Source organism: Eurypyga helias, unplaced genomic scaffold (assembly GCF_000690775.1).
Source record: "Eurypyga helias isolate BGI_N326 unplaced genomic scaffold, ASM69077v1 scaffold13040, whole genome shotgun sequence".
Lineage (NCBI taxonomy): Eukaryota > Metazoa > Chordata > Aves > Eurypygiformes > Eurypygidae > Eurypyga > Eurypyga helias.
Window position 1 is genome coordinate 5,066 of NW_010226311.1, and position 19,512 is coordinate 24,577.

Below are 19,512 nucleotides of genomic sequence, written 5' to 3' on the forward strand. Positions count from 1 at the left end.
CCGCGCCGCCCCCCGGAGAAACACTCGGTGGCCACACGGAAACCAAGCAAAGCTGCCCGCTACGACAGCTTCACAGAAGTCCCAACAGCTCCCTCGGTGCACTATACAAAGGCAAGTGCGGGTAGGTTTAAAGATAACCGAACAGACAGGAAGGACTATAACCATAGGGACCTGAACGTCACACCAGGGCAACACAAACCAGCTAAGGCTAAACCACCAAAAAAGAAGGCCCAAGAAAAGATACTGAGCAATGAATACGAAGATAAATATGACCTGAGCAAGCCTGCTAGCTCCCATTTAGAGGAAGAGATTGCAGCAGGAAATATTCCCCCAAAGAAAGGAAAAGAATCAAAGAAGCATGAGCGAATGGATAAACCCGAGAAGAAGAAGAAGAAGGACAGACCTGACAAGCTGCAGAAGGGTGAGAAGCAGTCCAAGAAGGACAAAGCTGAGAAGAAGAGCAAGCAGGACAAAGATCGTAGCAAGAAGAACAAGAAGGGGAGCAGGACTGAGAATGAGGATTTCCCCAAGCCCAACAAGAAGCCTTTCCTACAGCCTCCCAGGAAATCGGTGACTGACCTCCTGGAGTATTTTGAAGGCAAAAGGCGACTTATTGTAAGTAACTTGCTCATCTAAATCTTATTACATAAGTAAGTCCCATCTCCCTCCTAGTAGGGGTATGTAGGACAGAAAGTTTATGGTGATTCTGTATTATTCTTTTCTTGATGCTTTTATTTAAGAGGTAAAATTTCTAGACCAAATCGATCATTTCCAATGGGGAAGGTTTCACAGAGGGAAATCTTACATGCAGTATGAACATCAGGCAGCCAGGAATTAGGCTAAAACCTCTTCCCAGTCGCTTCCATGCACCACCATATAGCCATCAGATGATTTTGTTTCCAGTGGGTATGGAGGTGTCAGGATCTGTATAGTTATTGTTGATAAAATGAAGTTCCAGTGTGGATTACAGCCGTGCATCGCTTCAGGGTGCTTGCCAACGTTCCCACATTTCGATGCTCAGCACGTCCTGCTCGCTGGCACACCTGTTTTGTATTGGGGCTGGTGTCCTAAAACTGGACGCGAGCCAGGTGGCTTGGCAGCGCTAGCACACTCCTGACTGAGGATATGCACAAAGGCGTATGAGCAGATGCCCCGAGGTAGGGTTCTTACATCTGCTCTTCTTTCTGATGGGCATTTGGCATTCAAATCTCCTAGACTTCTTCAGAGACCCCATGCAAACTTTATTTTGTTTTGGGTTTTCCCCCTGCTGTTTTTATTAAACTATAAGAACCAGAGCAAGTTTTCAAGTCTGTGAAACTCAGCATGGTCTGGAGTTACTTGTCCCAGGGTTTAATAGTGTTGTATGTTTTTCCAACTACTTATCTAAAAAAACACTTCACCTGGGACAGGAAACAGTTTTAGCTGTAGTACAAATGTTTTTTCTGGCAGATGGCACATCCCCTGAAAGGTACACTTTGGAAAACAGTTCTTTAAAAATATTATTGTGGGAGCTGGCTTCTTGCAGCACTATTCCACTGCAAGCTGGCCTGCTTCATCGTTATTGTCCAGTCGTCAGTGTCACACACAGCTTTGACTTTCATGCCTCGTATTCCAATACAAATAGCTAAGATGCCAAGCTAAGATTTCAACAAGTGGAATTTAATTAATTATTCTGTTGATGATTCACAGACATCAACAGAAGCCAACCTTCTTCTCCCCCTCCCCATTCTTCCAGCTGTAAGGGGCTGTGCAGAGCTAGCAGGCTTGCATTCCCCAACACACTGGAAGTGGAGAAAAGCCATGGATCTGAAAAATCTGAACTTCACTGAATTTTGGTAAATAATGCCTATTAGTTACTTGTTAACTAACACTTAGCCAAGTCAAAAGTTCACAGAGAGAAACTGAGAGAAGTCTGGGATCTTTGAATCTTGGTCATATATCACAATGTTGTGCCTTCCAAGAATATGTGTAGCATCAGGACAAATAAATTTGAAAAAAGAGCCAAAGGCAGAGCTCACAGATGCCAGGCTCCTAATACCTTACACCAACACAGACCTGGCGACTTAAAGACTGGTCTAAAATTTGAATCTTCTGATACTAGGTCACCCCTCAGCTGGATCTCCGAGAAAAGGGTTGCACAGTCTCAGGTTGCCAGGCCAAAACTTACCAAAGGCAAATGATCGTGCCACGCTGCACTTCTTTTCCAGGATCCAATGCCATCCTCAGCCTGCTTGCTCTGAAGTTGCTTGGAGAACAGGTTTGAGTTAGTCACCAGGAAAAGCAGTGGCTGAACCCTACTACCTCTTTGCACACGTGGGAAACAAAACTCAAGCTTCTTTGAATCCACCCATGTGCCTCTGTGCATCCCTTCCTGTCAAAGCGTTGGGTTCCCTTAGGGACAGCCCTTCCAGCTGGGAGATCTCTGCCTTTCATGAGCCTCCAAACTCCCTCTCTGGAGAAGCCGCCCACCCTGCTGCACCAGGGGCTCTACCTGTTGCTTTGCTTTACTTCGTCTTTCAGCTGCTTTACTAGACTGGCCCCACGGACATTGCTTCAGTCCTCTCCCAAAAGTCTTTTGAGAGAGATGTGGGGGCTTAAGTCCGACATATCGTTAAGGATTTGAGATTGCAGATTTCCATGGGAATTTCAAACATCCAGAATGTTGAAGGCTGCTCTGGGATAAGTTTAAATGATAAGAAATAGAGGACCCAGCTGAGGAAACTGGAAAAATGCGTGGGTTTAGAGTCCTGCAGCCCCACCTCTCTGTAGTGGGGCTTCTCTCGCAGTCTTACTGACGTCGAGAAGTCTTGGCTCAGTGAGTCGGGATTTTTGTTTATCTCTCTGTCGGGACGAAGTGCAGACTGACAGTTTGTATGTAACACCTCATCTGTACCCACATGCACGTGCACATACACGCAGGCGCGCACAGGGGCAGACAGACACAGCGTGCGTACAGCCTGGGTTAAACCAGCCCTAGCCCAAAGCTTTGATCTGAAGTTTGTTTTGCCTCTTAGATGTTCCCTGCTTTGTTCCACAAGGTTTGATGAACTAGGTCAGATTCAGACTTGACTGTGCGTTGCTGCTTACGGTCTCCAGAACTAGGGGGACAATACAAACCAATGGTCTGGTTTTGATCTCAATCCTCAAATCCTTTTCGTGATCCTTTTTTCATTGGAAGCATTTCTATGAAATTCAAAAGCAACGTGTTACATGTTATGGCCCAGAAATGAAATCCTCTTTTGTGTCTGACTCTCATTCACCTTCATGTCCCAGTGCTGTAGTCATGCCAGGGGGCCTTTGCATAAATGAGAGTCGGACCTTATAAGCCCAGAAATGCCTCTTACATTTCAGTACATTGACAAACTGGATTTATAAGGAATATATCATAAAAATTAGCCTCCAGGCCCTACAAACTCAAGAAGACAGCTAGAAGATGATTGCACTTGTTACAGACTGAAGCATAAGTTTGCAATTGAAGGATTCTGGTGATTATTTATGACCTTAAATCATAAAATTTGGATCAAGATTCCAACTCCCTTTATGTTTGGGGGATTGGTGGCCGGTGCTTGACAGCAGTTCACAGTTAGAATGATTACGCTGACAGAGCTGCAGCATGTTGTTACACTGGGATGTGCATCCCAGTCACTGATAAGGATATAGGTTGTGTGCGTTAAACTTTTTAAAAGCTAAATCTTTTCAATTGTTAGGAGGCTTTGAAATGAGTAAACTGTAGGGACTTTTATACTTCTGTTGTTGTAATTGTTCCTTCTCCTGCTCTCCCCCCACAGCCGTGACTTCTCAGCGAGTCCAACTCCTGTAAGACACTGAAGTGGCTTAGAACAAACAAAACCTCCATCAGCCACTTTCAGATGAGGTCACAGTGGCCTTAGCAAGTCCTCAAGGTCTTCTTACATGGCCATCAGTCCCATAAGTATCCATGTAGCCCTAGCTGTGCTCACCCCTTGACAGTCAAAACAGCACCCAGGAGCCCTGCCTGGACCATGGGATGGGGCTGGAGCGGCTGTCATGTTCCCAGTGTTCCCACTGTGAGGGAATGGGGGGAGTCCTGTGAGGGTGTGAGGGAGACCTGACAGGACTGGCAGGGCAAGGACTAATAGGAGAGTGCAAGGTTTCCTGTAAAATCCAGTGCCATTCCTTCTACCAGCCCTGTGGAAAGGCAGCGGGGGAGCTGTTGCCACGCACTGGCCTACAGTTTTCCTGTGCCTGGTTGAACATCTTTGGGTCAAGCCTGGGCCTAAAGATACACTTCAACCCCCAAATAAACAAAATAAGGCTACAGAGCTGTCAACAGATCTATAGAAAAGAAAGCCCGGTTTGCAGACAGTGCCGAGTTCTCCTTCAATAAAATACTCACCTGCCTTGTTCCTTTTACTAAACAAGCTCTTTTGTCTCTGCCACCAACCAGCTGATCACGACCCCCAAGGCGGACAACACCATGTATGTACAGCAGCGAGACGAATATCTGGAGAGCTTCTGCAAGATGGCAACCAGGAAGATCTCAGTCATTACGATTTTTGGCACCATGAACAACAGCAGCATGAAAATTGACCACTTCCAGCTAGGTTCTTCTTATTTTCAAATAATTTCTTTCTATCTCATGGGTACAATACAGACAGCCAAGGGAGAAATCTCCCCAATTCAGGTCTAAGCAAGATCATTTGCTGTGGTGCAGTTGCACTTTCAAACCCATTCCTCCTCCTTCCATGCCTACTACCCCCCTTTTGTATTTACTTAAGTGTCTCTGGTATTTTCCATGTTTAGGCTTCCAATTCTGTAACTTGAGCACCTTCAGTTTTCTTTGTGGGAATTCTGAAAGCCAGTGAAACAGTGAAAAGGCAGAAAATGTGATGAGACCGTGGGACAGAAAGAGGAAATTAGGCTCAGCTCTTGGTATCTTGAACAGCAACCTCACTGTCTAACTGAACGGCTGCCCTAATACAATGTCCCGCTGCCCTTCTTTGGCAGGACATCAGCCATGGGTGGCTAGATACTGGCTAGTACAACTTAAACACTGCTTAAAGAAACTGGCTGCTGTCCTGAAGGAAGAGTCTGGGGGCAGGAAATGCTGAAGGGAGCTGTTTGAGATTATATTCAAAACATGGCCCGAGTTAATCCTATTTTGAAGTTCAACATCATTGTCTCCCCACCCTGCCATATAACATTTTCTTCATGACTTTGCACTCCTCACAAGGTCATGGAAAAAGCTTCATTTTTTCAGGGGCATACACTGGGTAAACCCAGGACAAAGGGAAGCATGCAAGTTAAACCCCTTGCTGTGAGTTCCTTTCCTTCCCAGGATCAGCTTTCCTAGGCTTAAGAGCTGATTTTGGTATGTTCACCACGTGAGTGTTCTCCTCCGCAGTAAGGGGATGTCCAGACGCACTGTGACTGCTTATTGCTGGCTATTGTAAAGAGATTCATCTCACTGAAGCTGGAGGTTCTGAAGGCACCATAAATCAGACTATGAAGGTCTTGAAAAGTAGCTCATTCAGCCATATTTAGTACCACATTCTGGTACTAAACCACAAATGTTCCCATATAGACGGGTGACACTGGGCATCCGTGTCTCTTAGGCAGCATTGAATCAGCCGGTGCCAGTGTTCAGGTCCTGGGGAAGCACCCACCAAAGCCAGCGAGAACCTTTCATAACAGTAGGGTTTGGATAAAGACTTCAGGTCCCAGGCCAGCAACGCACTTAAGCCTGGGTGTCTCCTGAATCATGTAAACAGTCTCATTGCCGGCTGCGTCTAAAGGTTAATGCCACCATGAATGCTTTGCCCAGATGTAGGCAAAGAAATAGTATAAAAGCTGCTAGTTTTGCTTATATGTCTACCACATCTTTCCCCTGGAAGTTCACCTGGTTTTACCAGTCCTCAGGAAGAAGTGTGTGATGGAACAGACAGCTCAGGACCACATCAGCTCCAGGGTATTTCAGGTCTGGCATATAACAGGGCAGAATGTCAGAGATTTATGTCTGGCTGCCAGATGTGGCTCTACTACCCTCAGAGGGAGAGGACCTAATCGGGGACCAGAAGCCTTGTGTCCCTGAATGACAGCGAGTCAGAAATCCTGCCAGACTGTCCATTTGTGCACCTCCTTGACGAATCTGGAGTGGTAGAGGATTTCCCACATCAGACCAAGGTTACTCGAGGTCACTTCTTGTGTACCTAGACCCATCTGCCTGTCAGTGGACTGTTTAGGATTATATTTAGCTCCAATCTGGCTAATAAACAGACATTCACTCTGACAGAGACCATACTCTTTCAGCCTGTTCCAAACTTAACCTACACCCAAACTTTCCCCAAACCACAAAAGTGCACATAACAGCTGAATTTTCACAGGAGGTATTAACTTGTTGAAGAAAAGCAGGAGACTTAGAAGGCTGTAAGTTAAACCTTACATGAAGTTCACTTTACATTTTTGCCCAAAACAGCAACTCCTGAGCTTTTAAAAAAAGTTTAAATAATACAAACTTCCTTCTATTCTACCTCCCCTTCTCCTCTACCCTTTCTGCTTGCATGGCCTCTTCATGGCTCACCCTCTGTTAGCACCAGGGGAAACTAAAGCTCCTAAGAAACATTTTGTTCACAGTCTTTATGCTGTAGTGAGAAACCTTAGCACTTCACGTGATGAGGTCTGCTTAGAAGTGCTGCATCTTGGGGCTGAAATACAAATGGCAACAACAGAAAAGTCCACAGAAGATACTTTTCACTTGAAATTTCAAACACATTTAGAAGAAGTGAATGAAAGAGAGCTCATTAACACTGGCCAAAATCAGTTCATACTGAAACCAAAGAATGTGTCCCAGTTTTCCACTGGAATGACATGCAGAGGTCTTCCCTTCACCCCGATTTAGCCATGTGGTCCTTTTTCTCCAACTCACGGGAACAGAGCTTTAGTCAACTAAACCCCAGCCCCAGGCTACCTGCCTTGCAATCAGAGCCATTACCTAATCCGTTAGGCCACTGTACAGCTGCAACAAACTGCTGAACTTTGCAATGTCATCAGAGTTGTTTCTCAGGAGTCACCTTCCCAGCCTGTCCAGCTGCTAAAGATGTACAGAGAAAAGTTTCAGCACTCTGTCAGTGACCTTTCCAGAAAGAGCAAAGAGAGCAATGACCTTGCAGGCAACAGCAGACACTCCCAACTCCCGTTGTTCATCCTGATCCCACGTGTCCTTTACGAGGTGGACGTCAGGGACAAGTAGTGAATTGGAAATAGGCAATTAGATTAATTTTTTTCTTTTCTCCCTAGAAATCACTTCCAATTTTGACAGGCAGGCCAGCCCGTGTGGCTTTCTTTTTTTTTAATAACCACCCATTTTCCTATCACTCTTGCCATATAATTTTCATCTTTACATTGTAAATTTTGAAAGAAAATCTTCCTACAGTAGAACTCTAAAGCGTTGTCTTCATGTCGATATCTGTAGTCTTTAAAGCAGAAGGATGACATGGGTCTGTCGGTGTGAGGTACTGCACTGTCCAGCTGTTTTCCGTCACATTTCACACTTAAAATCTTTGGCACTATTCTACCTCCATTTAGGCCAGTGAGACAGTCTTTGCTTTTGTAGGGAACTGTTTGAAGGCATGAGTATGAATTTGGGGTTGATGTTTAAACGGCCATGCTTGCCATCAGTAACATGTAAATCTCCCTCATGAAGCACTGACACATGATGTACAATTTATGAAGCGAGTAACCAAGTAGAATAACCAGCAACCCATCCGATGGGGAATTTAGAACATTGCCTGTAGTTCTTTAAAAAACTTCAACTGAGGAACATACAACCATGCAATAACATATATATTACATCTACACATTGAATAGTATAACCGAATTTTAATCGAGTTTTTGATTTGGTTTGGTTTGGTTTTCTGTAAGAAGAGGGTGCAAGTTGTGAAACCTAAAGGTCGGGTTCTGATCCAGACATTCTCCCAGAGTTCTAATTCAGAAGTTTCGTTCAGTCTATTACACAGATTAGATCTATCTCAAAATTTTGATCAGATCAGTTTGCTTCTGACAGGCTATGGATGGTTAGAAAATTCTTTAAAATGCCTTACTGTCTATTGAATCAAATCTTTTCTGCAGCTGTCTGCCCAGCTCGGATCAATTCATCCCATCTCCATTGGCTGGTGAATAACGGTGGAAAGTTGTACCTCTGGGTTCTAGGTCTCGATCGGCTGTCACAGCTCTGACTTGAGGCGGAAGTCAATCGCAGCCGTGGCTGGGATTTCTGAGTGAGGATATGAATATTTATATTCATAGTGGTGCCATAGGGCACAAGCAAGTAATGCTTGCGGAGAGCTCTTCGGTGCCCAGTGACAGTAGGCTTTGCGTGTGATTTAGCCAGTCTTTAGCTTTCCAGGCCCACTGTTGCATACGGAGGCCTGTTCCAGCATTGTCGCTGTTGTGTAGTGTTGTGCGGGACGTGGCAGCTGTGGCTGAGCTGGTGGCATGGAGGCTTTCACAATTTGTCCCTAATACACCCAGGTTCCAGGGGAATAAAGAACCCCAGTACTTCCACTGGCTTGTCTTCTACACGCTTCAAATCTCTGTCTCCAGGGGTCTTTTTCTCCTCAAGCATGTCTGAATGCTTTCTCAGGGCAGAGCAGTGAGCAGGTACAACTTATTCTCAAAATTAAGGGTGTTTTGCTGTCAGGGTGCTAGAAGGGGAAATGAACATCAGCAATCAGTTGGAGGAGGAGTGCTGCAAGTACAGAGAGCGAGCTGAAGAGCTAGGGCTGCAGTATTCAAGACACATTGAACATTTCTGATTTCTTGTACTCACTAAACCTCCCATGTGATTTCTGTAAGACTGGAAAGGTTAACCCTAGTGTCTTGGCCAACCTCAGCTGTTCTAGCTATATTTTACTGACCCAAATTCATTTGGGTATGGTGCTTTCCAGCTCCTGCCCTAAATTGTTGAACAGTTTCTATTTTGTATTCCAGAAGTGGCTGCATTCCGGGAGCTGGTGAAATAATTAGCACGTGCATATACACGCATAAGCATACTGAAAAAATCTAAAAGATTTTTGCAGGAAAGAACAGGCAAGCAAGATGTTTCACAAGCAAGTAGAAGTGTTGAATACTGAAGCGCATATGCCCTAGGGTAGACCGATTTGCAAAAAATAACAGGGATTGAAAACTGGACAGTTAAAAGCCGTAGTGTGATACAGATGATTTTTACTATCTCGCCTATGCAGCAGGAAGAGGGCTTCTGGGAAATGAAATTCCCCCTTTCTTGCAAGGTGAAATTAAAGGCAGAGTGCTGTGTGATTCCATGACGGTTACTTTTCCTTTGTCTCACATTAAGATAATGAAAAGCCCATGAAAGTGATAGAGGATGAAGATCTTGTGGATCAGCAGCTCATCAGCGAGTTGAGGAAAGAGTATGGGATGACCTACAATGATTTCTTCATGGTGCTGACGGACACGGACATGAAGGTCAAGGTAAGGGTTTTGACTCTATGAAAGATATTTGGAAAATATGAAAAAAAATGAAAAAAGTTAGGAAATCACACTACAGGCTTGCATGTGAGGCACATAAGAGACTGACGCAGGACTTGGTCATTGCTGAAGGACAAGAAAAAGGACAGTAAGAGAAATTTTCAGGAATTAGGTAGGTATCTTCATTTTCTGCAGATAGGGGATTTTGGGAATTGCGGGTTTCTGTTGGCATGGTGAGCTGACCCCACAGGGACAGTATTCCCCAGGGGTTTTAATGCAGTATCTGGCGTTCTGAAAACCAGATTGGCAGCTCAGTGAGATGACAGCATGTTGCATGTGGACAGTGCTCTAGCTGAATGGCCTCACAAAAGAATATAATGACAATTATTTGCCTGCAATGGCCTGGCCTTATCTCATTGGGCAAATACTGAAAATATGCCACTCCCAAAGAGCAGTCTGACTGCAAACCAATAATATTTTCCATGGTTTCTAATCTGGTTTAGCCCTTGTTACTTGAATTGTACTTGAATCTCTATATTTCCTATGGTGCTGTGATACATGCAGAAAGACTGCTAATATGTGCATCCTTTTATCCACCTGTTCTTTCTTAACAGCAATACTATGAAGTACCCATAGCAATGAAGTCTGTGTTTGATTTGATCGACACCTTCCAGTCACGAATTAAAGACATGGAAAGACAGAAAAAAGAGGGCATTTTCTGCAAAGAAGATAAGAAGCAATCCCTTGAGAGCTTCTTATCCAGGTATTACCTTCTGTTCTTGTGTGCTGCTAGTTCTAATGATTATGGTCTTGCCGGAAAACCCCCCATCCAACTATTTCTGTGATCCTTTAACAGAGATTTCTCTGTATTTACAGAGTTAAACAAATACAGAGATGTAGCCATAGCTGCATGCAGTCTTGCAGAGAGCCCTGGAAATCAGAATGCATGTTGTGTTTCCTGACTGACTGAACATTCTTTGGACACTAACTTTCTGTATCTCGGTTCCCCCATCATGACATGGAGATAACAACACTGATTTGCATAAGAGGAGCAAATAAGGATTAATTCACAGATGTTAGCTCCGCGTTTTGAATGTATGAAGCACAGTGTTTATGTGTTTCAATCATCAACAATCACAAGCTCATTAATCCCATTCTAATCCCTTCCATGTAGCTCAAATCAGTAATTAATTCATTGTAACTTCCTTCTTATCCTGCCTGAGATAACAGTTGGTCTTTGCCAGTATTAGTCATGCATATTCTTAAAGGTCGTGCAGACGTCTCTTGCAAAATAACTGAGAGACCTTCTGCAGAAAGACAGTTTTCTTTATGCAGTCTCTGTATGCCATGTTACTGCTTTACCTGTGAGATGTAAATTCCAGGCAAGAATCCTGTCTGGCCTGTGGGAATTCACATCCACAGAAGAACTGTGCAGCTATAGCCCTTTCTGTTACAGGAAAATTTACATGAAATTAGGGCTGGCTACCCCATGACTCTAGGCTTTACCTGTTACTGCTGCATCCTTCTCACCTACTGTCAGAATCCACTGTTAATGCCAGATGGCTACAAAAATAACTGAGGCGGCATGATGGTTATGACTTGAAGGGAAAAGCAGCAACAGGTAAATGGATAGGTTGTTGGTTCATACACATTTTAAAATTCAATTGCCACTTCAAGAGAAAGAGAACCTTTAACAAGATCCACCCCACCCACCTCACCACCTCCTGTTTTGGTCTCAGTGATTCATCTTCAAGACCACCGAGCAGAACCACAGTTTGAAAACAGCTGACCGACACAAGAGCGAGCTTGTGTGCTGGGAAGTGGCAGGCCCCAAATCCTTCTTTGCTTGCAAACAGCCCTAGTAATAAACACACATCAGAAAAACCATCAGGAAAACTGCAGAATGTTGCATCTATAAACAGAACTGCGGCTGCACAGAATGCATTTGTTGTCTGTGAAACAAGCATCGGGCTTTAAATACTGGGTGGACTTCCCTAGCCACGTTAACTGGTCAGATTCCCAGCAAGATGCATTACAGCTTTGTCCAAGATTATCTTCCCAGCTGAACAAGAGTCCTGGCATCATCTCCCTGCTGTTGCTCATTGGGGAGGTCAGTTATAATAATCCAAATACTGTTCTTAACAAGCCTGGCTGGCTTGAAAGGAGACCACGGGAGCCAGAGCTGGCTCGAGTACTGCTTAAAAGCCACATGTGTCAGGAGAAGATCCTTGAGTTTGGGAGGAGGGGAGTCCAGCTGTAACACCAAGACTGCTGCGCTGTTCTCTGGACTCACAAACAAGAATGGGATGCAAAATAGATGAGGTGGAAGAAAGGATGCATGTGGGAAGGGTCTGGCAGATTTGGCAGGACAGGAGTACTGTCCTGTGGCTCCTGATGTCATAAATGAGGCACAAATCTGTACATCGGTGACGGTGAACTAACAGCTGTGAAGGACCAACTGAATTAATTTCTCAGTACGATGTAGCCCTGGATAAGCACAACAAGTATAGGGATTGCCTGGAGCAGGGGGATAAACAGCATGAGTGGCTTTCAGCCCTTTTCAGCCCTGTGCATGCAAAGGAGACACTCAAAAAACCATAAAGGCAACGGAGTATCTTAAAGCAGCCCACAGCTAAGATTCCATCCTGATTTATGCCCTAGACAAAATATGATCCAAGGCTTATATTCTTGGCTGTTGTATATAGGTAGACAGGTGCTTTTGCTATACACAAAAGTATCACAAAGATTGGTTTTTTTCACCATTTTCAGAATAACAACACAGGAAATTTCCCCCCTTTACTTAACATCACATGTGTGACTCTTAACGCTTCTCATTCCTATTCACATACCTGTATACACACACCCATATCTCTTTGCTGTTCCTTCTGGGCCAGATTAAAATTGGGAACCTTTGCATTCCAAGGATTTACTTTTTTAATTATCACAGAACCATATAACGGTTTGGGTTGGAAGGGGCCTTAAAGACCATCCAGTTCCAACCCCCCTGCCATGGGCAGGGACACCCTCCACTAGACCAGGTTGCTCAAAGCCTCATCCAGCCTGTATTATAAAAATACACGCAGTATCAGTCGGTCATCAAGACAAAGACATCATCATCCCCTCTTCTTTCAGCAACTTAGTCTGTGACGTTGATTAAGTCTCATCATATTTTCCACTACTCTCAAGTGGGACAGATTTGACCTATTAAATTAGCCTTTGAGATCTTCACATGGTGCTGCAGAAAGGCAGCCTATTATTATAACAGGGTAACATCTGCATCCATTTAAAAGACCATTTCCTGCTATAAAAATAACCCTGCAGCTTTGCAAATTCCTTTAAATCTGATTTACTTAGGTTTAATGGAGAAGTACCTTTATTCAAAAAAGGGTTGTTTGGAGAGTATTAAAAGCCCCTATAGTTAGACTTTTCAGAGGTTTCAAGTGTCTTTCTGGCACTGCCGTTCTTTGAGGACAATGGAAGGTGCTCCTTGGGCAAAAGTTTGGTTAGACGGGGTATCCCATATTACCGAAAATTCCAAGATTTACCTTATTGCCCCACGCATGCCTTACACAGCCACAGGCTCAGGCAGCCACACGCATACAAACAAGCTCAGATTTAAAGCCACGTTAAAGGTATTTTGAGCCAGTGTGGTACAGAAGCAAAAGAGGTCAGTGAATATTTACACAGAAGTATGAGTTATGTCTGAAATGAAGATACACCCTAATTCTCAGACAGCCCTTGGACTGCAAAATAACGGTGCAGTTCCAGCAGTGGTGAATGACGTAAAAGCTAAATGCCTAGTGAGGAATTCTACAGGAATCTTTCTTTCCCTTGAATATACACTTCTCAGCGTTGTCATACCTACTGAAGGGGGCTTTGAGCAAGAATCGCAAGCCTCGCATTTGTTTGGCGAAGCAGCGAAACTGCAGATGTTTCTTTGACAGTTTTGGGATTGTAAAATTCAAAACCAACTTTATCCTCTCCCAGTGATGGATAGAACTGGGAAGATTTCCCATCCAGCTGTTAGAAGTTGTGAGAGGTATGACATACCTCAGCCTACAGAGAACAAAAACGCTGAGAGGACTCGAGTCACATGTCATGACCATGCCCTGTCGCGCACTCTTCTCTTCCCAGGTTCCGATGGAGAAGGCGGCTGGTGGTGATCTCTGCTCCCAGTGATGAGGACTGGGCTTATTCCCAGCAGCTTGCTGCTCTCAGTGGACAAGCCTGCAATTTTGGTGAGTCAAAAGAAATTATACCCATGCTTCTCAAAACCACATCCTTCCTGGTGATGTGATGGATTCCTTTGCTCACGTCTGAACCTAGACAGTCTGAGGAGTCTGACACTGAAACGTTTGCCGTAGCTATTCCAAATCCAAATGGAAAAGACTGTGCTAAGCAGGTAGTGCAGCACACAGGTAGTGCAGCTGCCTTGCTGTCCTAAGAGAGCTGAACAAAGCGTTCCCTGGAGTCATTTGTGTGAGGCAGAAAAGGTTAGCCCTCTGAAGCTTCTCTTTCAGCTTGTACTCAGGAAAGCAGCAGTATTCCCTTTTTCTTATTGCACAAGTTAACAACACAAGTTCAGTGGTTTGGGAAGGGCAGATCCTCGCATACCCAGCTCAGAACTGAGCCCAGGTATCAGGGAGATGAATGGACATCAGGGTTTTTTTCTTTTCCTTCATGCTTCGTTTCTGAAAACTGTAAATATATTAACGGGAGCTGCTTCAACCCAATAAGGACCCTCCCAGGCCCCTAACTAGGCACTTAAGATCACAGATGCAGTCAGTGGAGAGATGGGCTCCTCCAAGAGGCAGTTAAGAGCAAGACCCAGAAACACCCTTCTCTGTTTCCATTATAAAGCCCAGAGAGACTCACTCCTTAACTTAGGTTCCTGGAATACAAGTACCATACAGGGCCTAGACTTGACTCCTACAGCAGAATCAAACAGGTCTCATTCAAAAGCCACTATTTCAATGCATTTTGGTTATGCCTGAAGGGAGATTCACAGGGTGTCAATGCTACAGAGTCTGGTTATTCATCATCACCTAGCTTTCATTTCGAGTATCAGCAGCGTCGGTAGCTTCCAAAACAAACTGTGACACGGACCACTATAAAATGCTTTCTGAAGAATGGAATATAACCAAAGCAGTTAATTCTCCCCACCCCTTGTTAGGGACGGCTTGAAGGAGGTGCAGTGAGTTACTGAAGTATTTGTCCTCAATGTATGTTTTAACTGATATGTTTCCCAGCATCTGACCTCCAAGTTGGAAAAACAGTTACATCAAAGACCGTAGCTTGTACAGACTCAGGTTACACAAAGTTTCTGCAACCCCAAAGGCCTTTTTTCAAAGCAGAGGCAACAGTCCAAGCCTCTGCCCCGAACAAAGGGAAGAAGGGAATGCCCGCCCTAAGCCATTCCCCACAGTCATCTGGAGTTTAACTGTGCCAGGTGATGTTGCCTCTGAACGCTTTGCTGCTGCACGTATGAAAAGTACAAGCTTTTCTAGTGAACAACACAGCGCAGAGACATTCTGAATTTGGGGAACGGCCTCTGTAATTTACTGGTGTACTCGACGCTTGTGTCCCTATGCTGCAGAACCACACCAAACGCTGTTGTCCTTGGCACGCTAGCAATGGCTTTTATGCAACTGATACTACGTTTATTGGACACTCTAGTTTACCCCCATGTTTGGGACAGGTGATGTGGCTGGCAGAGACTCCAGAGAAATCAGTAACTCTTCTTCCTAGAGGACTGCTGAGACTGGCCCCTAATTTAGTATGCACAGATCTGGCTGATGAAACTGAAATCTGCCCGGGAATGAGCAGAAAGAACCAGTCTGACCTAAAATCTCCTTTGTTTCCCCTACAGGTCTGCGCCATATAACTATCCTCAAGTTGCTAGGACTCGGAGAAGATATTGGTGGCGTCTTAGAGTTGTATCCAATTAACGGTAAGTGACCGTTTCCAGTTTCTCCAGTACTACCTGTGAAGGGCACTGCATAGGGCTGAGTGTTTCTTTGCTGTGATTTCCTTAGAGGGATGGGTATGACTCTGCTTTTCCCTTTTGTTTTGTTTCTTTTAAGAAACAAGAAGACACAAAAGCAAACCCTAAGTTTTCTTGGTGTTACTGTCCTAAACATTATATACCTTCTTCAGGACAGAAATGCCCAACTACCATCTGGAAGTCATCTCCCATCTTTATCTCTTCCGAAACACACAGTCCCAGGCACACTCCTCTGCCTGCCTTGCTGTCAAAGACAAAGGGATGTCTGCCTTTTACATGCTCAAGAGTTTGCAGGGCTGATAGAACACAGACCCAGCAGCTTCTCTTATGTGTGTCCCTCATTCATCCTCATAGAGTAGTTTGGGCTGGAAACGACCTTTTAAAGATCATAGAACGGTTTGGGTGGGAAGGGACCTTAAAGCCCATCCAGTTCCAACCCCCCTGCCATGGGCAGGGACACCTTCCACTAGACCAGGTTGCTCAAAGCCTCATCCAGCCTGGCCTTGAACACTTCCAGGGATGGGGCATCCACAGCTTCTCTGGGCAACCTGTTCCAGTGCCTCACCAGCCTCATCCTAAAAAAACTCTTCCTCATATGCAATCTAAATCTCCCCTCTTGCAGTTTAAAACCCTTTGTCCTGTCTCTATGGGCCCTGGCAAAAAGTCTTTCTCAGTCTTTCTCATAAGCTCCCTGTAAGCATCCCACTTGCATGCCAGCAGGCTACTCCAGGCAGCTACTCTTAGGGGATCTCACTGTCAGAGCACATTTCAAACACTACAGGTTCCGCTACCACCTAATCCCAAAGAGTGCCTCCATCAGCGGAGGGACAAAGACGGGATGGAGTTTATTTATCCCACCACCATTCCTACAGCTCTGTACATGGAAGCATCTTAGTCCTTCTACCTCATATAGAGGTAAGTCCATGCCTAAGGGAGAATATGAACAGAGGAAGCAGATGTCCTGCTCCTGCCATCAACACGCTTGCAGCCCCCACTCACGTTTCATTGAAGGACTTCATGACCTTGGTCATAGCTGCTATTTGTTAAGATCAACAGAACTCTTAATTTTGTCAGATCTCCCTTTGACTTCACGTTAACTTCTAGCACGTGTCCTCCTGTGAGAACCTCTGCAGATATGCAAGGTACCTTTTACTTGCCCTGACATGGCCCCTACAGCTTTGTTTGATACCCCTTTTACCTCGTGTGGGGACAAAAGGTAAACATTTAAATCCCTATCCATCTCTGCAGTGACATTCACAATCCTATGACCTCCCCCAACCCATTTATTTTACTGCAGTCTTTACTTGCTTGGTAATTTCTCCTACAGAGTTTATTCCAAACCTATGATCAACCTTGTTGCCTTTCCAACTTTGTTTCCCAGATCCATCATATTTTTCTGAGGTGACAGAAACAGAATTGCCTGTTTGTGTGTGCCTTGAAGACTGCAATAGGTTTCCACAGTGGCATATTTTGGGGTTTATTATTTTCCTCGTGGTTTGCAACATCTGCTTTGGCTTTTGACCATTAGCGAGCACTGAACTAGCCTTTCATAGCCCTCAGATCTCATTGCCAAGGGGTACTGGTCAGACTTTACCATTTCCTACGTGGAGTTAGCAAAATTTTCACATTGTGCATAATTTTACTTCAATTTGAATAGAATTTCTTCCATCATTTTATTGACCAGTCACACAGCCTTAGGAGGGACTTCTGCTATGCTTCACAATCATCCCCTGCCCTTACAACTCTGAGTATCTCCACATCCTTAGTACAATTCCTCACCTTCATGTTCCTACCTTATGTGCATCACTTACAAATATGCTGAAAAGCACCAGTCCCGGCACAACAACCGTGGGACTTCACTGGTGACCTCCCTCCACTCTAAAAACTGATCATTTACTCCCACCTCGTTTCTGCCTTTCAATCAAACTATCAAAGTTCCTTTTGAAGCCTTCTGGAAATCTACATAGCTCATATCAACCAGATCACCCTCAGCCACCTGCCTGCTGACCACCTCCAGAGAACCTCCACAGGTTTTTAAGGCAGGATGCCACTTTGTAAGCATCCTGTTGCCAAGCCAACTACATATATGTCGACAGGTCTGTATATATACACATATATAGGTGACCACTGACCCTAGTTGTCTCACACTTTCTACTCATCTACCCAGCACAGGCTTCACGCTTACAAGCCTGGAGTTCACCAGATTTGCGCTAGAACACATATTTTAAATTGGAGATCTACTGCATCCCATGCCTTACAGATCACAACAGCTGAAGAGTGAGGCTCTATACTGCTACTAATCACCAAGTGAGCAAATCCATCCTGCAGTTCCTCAAACCCTCACACTTCAATTCCAGTGGTTTCTTTCACTGTGACTGTTTTCACATATGCCTTCTGCACTATGGGAACCAGTGACCCAAAGCTGCACAGACACCAAAGGGTATGTGTGTTGGGTGACAAAAAGGCGTGCCACACTCTAGTAGATTCAGCCTAGAGAATAAAGACAAGTTTATTAAACCTAACAAAAGTGTTAAAAATACATCTTTAGTTCACAGTGGAGCTGTTTCATTTCGGAACGAGGAAATCCTGAACTTGTAAATGACAAGACGCTTACACTGTCAGCTATTGGGCTGTATCCTACCTCGTGTTGCTAACTCGCTTACCCACAAAACATCCTCACTGCCTAAACAAAATATCGATGCTGGTTTTATGTGATCACTTTCTAGGAAGCTCTACTGTAGACCGAGAAGATATCCCAGCTAACTTGGTGAAGGACATTCGGAATTATTTCCAAATTAGCCCAGAATATTTCTCCATGCTTCTAGTTGGGAAAGATGGAAACGTCAAATCCTGGTATCCCTCTCCAATGTGGTCCATGGCGATTGTGTATGACCTGATTGATTCCATGCAGCTTCGGCGCCAGGAAATGACAATTCAGCAATCGCTTGGCATGCAGTGCCCAGATGACGAGTACGGTGGGTATGGTTACCACAGCTATCACCAGGGGTACCAGGAAGGTTACCAAGATGACTACCGTCACCACGGAAGTTACCACCATGGATATCCCTACTGAAAAGAGCAACTTAGCCTCCGACTGCCCCGTGCCTGCCTTCTAATAGCTATCCAAACAATAGGTGGCCAGTTGCAGAAAGCCTTCCCAGGCCACCTACACATCCATGCCTCGTTCTTCCACAGCTCAATCAAGGGACTTTGGTCATTTGCCTTCTCAAAAACGCAGAAGCCTTTACAGTGAAGCCTTTCAAACCAGTAGTATCGAAGCTTTAAACATTAAAGACTCCTTTATATTTTTTAAACCTTTATAAACAAAGGGCATCAGCAGGTGCTGTTTGTATTCCAAGCAAACAAAAAACCCCACAGCCCCAGTCCATGGACACTACTGCAGGGCAGGATGCAAACTGCCCAACAAATACTGCAATGCCCTTTTTAGTATTTTTTTTTTCTAAGGAGAGAAAAATAAGTGTATTTATTGGAAAGTGAGATTGCATTGTGCTCATGAAGACAAGCAAAGAATAACAATTCAGGACTTTCCCAGAAAAGGAAAATTTAAGCAAGAAGCATGGGGCAGGCTCTTTAATAATAACAACAATGATAGTAAAATCCTTTTGAAGTATCTTGTCTAAAAAGACAGCATCTCTTCTGCAGTGCATTAACATTGTAATTAGCTGCCTTTATCAATGAAAAGAAGAATTTATGGCTACGGCAGGATTTGTTCCAATACAATACAATGTAAAGTTCTTAACTACAAAGCTTGCTGCGTGGCCGTTTATTCTTTTCATTTTCATCCTGTGTTCTCCCAGATCCTGCCCACCTGACAGTTAAATCCAAGCTACTGAGAGCTAAGTGGAAACACCAACCATAGCTAGCATTGTGTGAAATACAGAAAACTGAGAAGCATAATTGTCATCAGCAAAAAAGGAAAAAATTCTCATTCATGTATACATTAAATGAGTTGTAACTAGCTCTCTATAATAATGTTTTTAATTAAACTACTGCTCTAAATTTCAAATTTCCTTCTACCGCTT

The 19,512-nt window shown here is 44.3% G+C and overlaps 1 protein-coding gene across 1 annotated transcript in view; it reads left to right on the forward strand.

The window, feature by feature from the left end:
• Positions 1-18,932, forward strand: part of CCDC80 (coiled-coil domain containing 80) — a 21,171-nt gene extending 2,239 nt beyond the window's left edge. The window contains exons 3-9 of the mRNA XM_010152590.1: positions 1-615; positions 4,427-4,583; positions 9,332-9,468; positions 10,080-10,228; positions 13,600-13,703; positions 15,335-15,415; positions 18,196-18,932. The exon at positions 1-615 is cut by the window's left edge and continues 9 nt beyond it. Coding sequence (XP_010150892.1) covers positions 1-615; positions 4,427-4,583; positions 9,332-9,468; positions 10,080-10,228; positions 13,600-13,703; positions 15,335-15,415; positions 18,196-18,542 — 1,590 coding nt within the window. The 3' untranslated portion in view covers positions 18,543-18,932. The remainder of the gene's footprint in view (positions 616-4,426; positions 4,584-9,331; positions 9,469-10,079; positions 10,229-13,599; positions 13,704-15,334; positions 15,416-18,195) is intronic.
• Positions 18,933-19,512: the final 580 nt, after the last annotated feature.